Source organism: Camelus bactrianus, chromosome 2 (genome assembly GCF_048773025.1).
Source record: "Camelus bactrianus isolate YW-2024 breed Bactrian camel chromosome 2, ASM4877302v1, whole genome shotgun sequence".
NCBI classification, from domain to species: domain Eukaryota; kingdom Metazoa; phylum Chordata; class Mammalia; order Artiodactyla; family Camelidae; genus Camelus; species Camelus bactrianus.
Window position 1 is genome coordinate 24,351,526 of NC_133540.1, and position 6,000 is coordinate 24,357,525.

Consider the following 6,000-nt stretch of genomic DNA (forward strand, 5'->3'; position numbering starts at 1 on the left):
ACGATTGAAAGAATATGAACATGTAGTGACAACAGAATATTGGCAGTTGGGCCAGAAGAACTGGTAACAATTTAAATAGTAAATCAGCCTTACAGCAGTCACAGAATCTTTAGTTCCTCCCTGAAGGGCATAGATAGCAGTGTCTGATGCACATTCCTGAGTTGTTTTACAGATACTGAAACCTCTACCAGATGGAGGAAGTGACTGCACATCAGCATGGAGCAACCAGAGCAGCTGGAGTCTGAGGGCCGATGATGGTTACCCCTGTGACTCCACCCTGTTACCTCACCATCAGCCAATCAGAGGACTGTGCACGAACTGACCGTGTGCCCTGGGATGCCCCGTTTCACCTTATCTTTACAAATGCTTCCCTGAAGCCCATTGGGGAATTTGGTCTTTTGAGCATTAGCTGCCCCAAATCCTTGCTTGGCACCTGCAGTAAACACTGCACGTTCCTTCAACACACTCAGTAGATTGCCTTTCTCTGTGTAGGCAAGTGAACCCAAGTTTGGTTCAGTAACAGGTGGATTCAGCAGAGTAATTAAAGGGAGGAGAAATACTCTGTGACTGCAAAAGGTGGCAATGACCAGGTTGTACTGGCTTGGAGACCACGTGACAAGTTGACATGATTTCTGAGTGAGATGAAGTTTTGAGAAGACGAATGACAATGTTTGGTTTATGTTTAAGGGATCACCCTAACTGTTGGTCTGCACAGGGACTACAGTGAGGAACAGGGCAGGAGGCAGAGGAAGCAGGGAAACTCCCTAGGAGGCTATTGCAATATTCTGAACATTTCATGATTGTAACTTGAACTAGCCAGGTCATTGCAGATGGAGAGGTAATAAGAGATCCAATCTTGGTTTATTGCAAGAATTATCGTATAATGATCTGATCACTAATGTGCTCATCCAATCTGTAAAGAACTATTCTAGGGATCTGGGAAGCTTACAAACTAGAAACTAGTCTAATTTTCACGCTGTCCAGAAACTCCTGGAAAACTCTGCTAAGCCAGCTTCCCCATTCTAGGCTGAGATGGACTAAAATAACCTACTTCTGGAGGCAGCCTCAGGTCTCAGGGACTCAGCCTGGTTTGATCCATGTCTGGTAGCTCTCAGATTTCTCTCAGTGTCTTGGTTCTCCTTAACATAACCCCACCCCTTCAACCTTAATTCAGAATCAGTCTCTGTCTCCTTGGCTACTGGAAAACGGGACATTGGAGAAGAGCATGCTCTGATTTAATTTTTAAAAGAACACTTGGTTATTAAGGATAAAAACAGTGTGAAAGCACAGAAAGCATTTAGGAGACTTTTATAGGAATCTAGACAAGACAGGATGATGGCAGAGTCTAGAATGTTAGAGTAGAGATTGCAAGCTGAAAGATTCAGCAAGTGTCTGAAGAACTTTTTAGTGGAAAGGATAATTGAAGAGTAAGAGAAAAAAAGAAATGAAGCATAAAACCTACCATTTTTGGCTTCAGCAAATGGATAAGTGTGGCCATTGTTGGTAAACATGATGACAGATTGGAGGAACCCAGGCTTATGGGGGAGATATCAAAAGCTGTGATTTTCCCACAGACGGTACAACGGCACATCTATCTGCATCCATCTGTGCGCCGTGTATGGCTATCCACACACACTCCCCTCGACAAATGTTAATGTGGAGGAATAGAGAAAGGATTACAGGGGTATAAACCAAGTTTTAATCCTATTACCCACTCCTAAGGAAAGTAAGATTAGAACTGAGTAAAGAAGGAAGCTTTACAATTTTTACCTATATTTGTATGAGAAGGTTCTAATGGTTTTATAATTCAAACATTAAATAATAACAGATGCAGTTGTGATAGTATCACTGAAAATTCTAATCTGAAATAAAAATCAGCACAATACCGTAGTCTGCCTAGTTCCCTGATAAATCTTAAGTTTGATAAGGCACTGGGCTTCTAAAGATATGAAGAAACAAAGTACTTTCTTATATTTCTGGTGAAAGTGTATGTTGATAAAACTATAGTTGAGGTGGGAAAATTGTCACTAAAAGTATCAGGGAGTATTTAAGATTTTGTGAGCCATAGGATCTCTACAACAACTGCTCTACGTGGCCACTGTAGCATGAAAGGAAGTCCTGGACAATACAGCACCAAATGACAAGGCTGTGTTCCAGTTCAGCCCTTGTACCGAAGCCTGCCCTGGGCTGGATTCAGTCTGCAGGCAGTAGGTTGCCAATATCCTACTCAAGAGGCAATCTGCCAACATATATCAACATTGTAAGTGTGGCATGTACCTTTGACTCAGCAGTTGATTTTGTTATACAAATTTTGAGGAGAAAATGTTGGGACAATTTAGAAGGCCATCATGAAAGGATTGCCTAAATGAACTACAGCGCGTCCAATTGGAGTGATGACACTTTAAGTAGAATGAGTATTTACAAGCGTTGATATGTTGTCATGTTTAAGACAATGTGAAGGCATTAACAAAACTAAGCATAAAACATAGTCAGAATGGTGTATATAACACACCATCATTTGACTGTGTGTCTGTGTTTGTGGCTACATTTGTGTTTAAAATATGTATGGTAATACATACATACATACATACATACACACATACAAATAAATTTAAAAAGCAAAAACACCAAATAAAATATGTATGGTATACATGACCAGCCAGGAAGTGTTTATCTCTGAAAAAAAAAAATGTGGCTGAAGGATCAGATTAGTGGGATTCAATTATAACTTTACATCCTTTTGTAATTTTTATACTTGTACTATAATCCAGTGACTTCTAAAAATAGTTAATTTTTAAAATATAAATCCTATATATTACAGTATTTCAAAATATTAACTATCTTTAAAGTATGTACCTACACATGCCACATGAATATAGCTATGTCCTTTGCATGCAGGACCTTCCTGAGTTGGAACCACCCTCCTCAGCCCAGTGAAGGAGCCCCCAGGCTGTCCTGACGGCTTGCCCAGATGTGGGGCAGAGGGGAGGCCCGAGGGTGAGGGTGAAAAGACATCAGCAGGGAGTAAGGCTGCACTTCAAGTGGTAGAGCACACGCTTAGTCTGCATGAGGTCCTGGTTTCAGTCCCCAGTATCTCCTTTAAAAACAAACAAACAAACCCAAATTACCTCCTCACAAAAATAAACAAAAAATAAAATTAAAAAAAAAAAAAAACAGACATCATCAATCAAGACATCAAAGATGGACTCAGACTCTTTATTACAAGGACTTCCCACAAACATAGCAAGATCATGGATCATATAGAAAGTCTTTCAAGTTAGATCAACACTCATTTTCAACTATACTTATTGTAAGTGATTTAGAAGAAGGTCTAATAGAGAAATAGGCCATAAGTTTCCCTGTAAAAATTTCACTGAATGTATATAAATGTGATCTATCATTCAAATTGTAAAAGGAAACTTCTCCCAAATCGCAGTCCAGAAAAACGCCATACCGCCAGGGGTTTCCTAAAACCTGCGTGTCCTGTATCACAGCCCAGAGCTGAATTTGCCAGCAGCCGTTGCTTGGGGAAGGTGAGACAGGAGAATTTCTGGGGAAAGATTCTTTACACACCCCTAAGGACCACTCCCTCATGCCTCTGCCTTCTACCTGCCAAAAATGCCTGCCAGCATCAAAACCCTCCGAACTCAGGACAGCGGGGTAAGAAGCAAATGCCTGGGGAGGATGAACACAGTTTGGTTCCATCCTTTGAAAGGTTGCAGTTTTCTGATCTTGTGAAATTCGGAGGCTCTGGTGAGCAGTTTTAGGCTCCAGTGTCAAATGCACATGAAAGTTGCTAATCATTTTGTGCAAGCCAAAATACTGTGGGGGGAGAGTGAAAACCTCCTTCTTTACTTCATATGAAATGGGTGCTGGGCTCTCTAGGTTTTCATAGCTTCTGTGGATACTCTCAATGACTGTGAGTAAATCCAGGTCAGACTGGGAACACTTGTTGGTTATTTCATAAAGCAGACTTTTCAACGTGGATCCATGGTCTGATATTTGGGTTTTTTTGTCAATTATTTCATACTGAACACCTTTCTCTTCAGCCTGTAACACGAAGTCAATTACATTGTGCTCTGTTTTCAAGAAATTCTTAAAATGTTCAACTTCAAAGAGCAATTCACTCTTTCGATTCTCCATGTTGGACACCAACTCAAATGACTTGGAGACTTGCATTTCTAAGCCCTTTTCAGCAGCTTCCAGCTGCTCTGTCAGGGGCTCCAGGTAGCCCTTGAGCCTCCTCCTGTGACACACTGCAGCTTGCTCCACGGGCACCAGGGGGTGGTGGCGGTGCTCAGAGGAGAGCCTGCACTGGGGACACAGCAGCTCCAGGTCCTCCTCACAGAACAGGCTCAGGGCCTGACTGTGCTTCTCACACAGGGGGGCCTCCCCCTGCCGGCCCCTCTTGGCCCTCGTGCTGGGAAGCTGCCTCACAGCGTCAGCCAGGTGGCTTAACTGGCTGTTCCTCCTGCAGCTGCGCTCAGGGCAGGGCTGCAGGCAGAGCGGGCAGGGGAAGAGGTCCCGGAGCCCCTCCCAGCGCTGCTGGAGGCAGGCGTGACAGAAGTTGTGCCCACAGCCCGTGGTCACCGGGTCCGTCAGGCAGTCCAGGCAGATGGGGCAGCTGGCCTCCGCGTGCAGCTGTGCCAGGGAGGCCGCCAGGGCCATCGTGCCGGGAGGGGTCCTGTCAGGGGAGACGCCCTCAGAAAAGCCCGGCTCTCCAGGGGCTGGGACAGGGACAAGCTTCCGACCCGTCACCTTCTCTCTGGCCTTCACGCCCGCCCGTGGGTCTCCCAGGACCCAGGGAGCTGTGTGCAGTGGGGCCGAGTCCTGCCCCTTCCTTCACCTCCACAGCCGCAGCCGCAGGGCCCGGAGCCCCAGGAGCCTCCGCTGCCTTGGGCACCTTGGTCCCTTTCACTCGGTGGCCGGAAATCGAGGCCTGAGAGGTCGTCCTCTCCTTCAGGGACAGCCCAGCTCCAGGTGGCCGTGAGGATCCCCAGCGTGGGCCAGTCAGCACATCCAGACGTGGGCCAGTCTCCGCACAGCTCAGCAGCTCCTTCCAGAAAATGCTAACACGGGGGAAAGAACATGCATTAAAGGGATAAACAGCATGTACATAATCGACAGTGTTTTACCAGTTTTTTTTTTTTTCCTGGATTCAAATACATACATTTCCAAACAAAAAGCAACTGTAGTCAGTTAGGACAGCAGAGCCTGGTAATGGTTAATTAATGTGATTTTGTTAATGAAAAGAGACTCAACAGGAAAGCTACACAGTACACTGTTTACATATAAAACCCTGTGATACCAGGACCGGCTTCACAGTGAGGAGGAGCAGGGAAGGGTGGGGGAGACTCACTGGATGTGAACATGGGACATGTTGGCTTAACCGTGTGTCCTCCCCTCCCCCCATGCACAGTTCCTATATTGAATCTGTAAATCTCAGCACATCGGAATGGGACTCTTTGTGGTGAGAAGGGCTGTAAAATGTTGATTAAGTTAAAATGAGGCTGCTGGGGAGAGGCCCTAGTTCAACACTGACTGGTCACCTTGGAAGAGACGTCCAGGACAGGCACCCACGGAGGAAAGGAGGTCCCAGGCAGGAAGCAGCCCCCTGGGAGCCCCCGAGCCAGGGCTCAGGGGTAAGTGAACCTCCTGGCCCTTTGATCAGCAGCTTCCAGCCTCCAGAATTGTGACAGAATCAGTGTCTATTGTTGAAGTCACCCCAGCGGTGTTCTGCATGGCAGCCCTTGGAAAGGAATACATTGCTCTACTCTGTATCTGTTATTTTACAGGCTGAACATATTCTGTGTGGATACAGTTTCACAAGGGTCACCAGCCACTGTTCCCAGTGGGCTCCTGCCCCAGGCAACAGGCCAGCTCCTCTCCCTTCTGTGAGCCACACTCTCCCTCTAATCCAAGGGTCCAGATCCTTTCTGTCTCTGTCTCTTAGGGAAACGCTGGGATTACAGCAAACCCAAAGCCGGACCTACCATTACA

General features: G+C 45.8%; 1 protein-coding gene across 1 annotated transcript; it reads right to left on the reverse strand.

The window, feature by feature from the left end:
• Positions 1–3,282: 3,282 nt before the first annotated feature.
• Positions 3,283–4,668, reverse strand: LOC105079755 (tripartite motif-containing protein 60-like). The gene has a single exon (XM_010968550.3). The coding sequence runs from the start codon at positions 4,666–4,668 to the stop codon at positions 3,283–3,285; it is 1,386 nt and encodes a 461-aa protein (XP_010966852.1).
• Between the last annotated feature and the right edge of the window lie 1,332 nt (positions 4,669–6,000).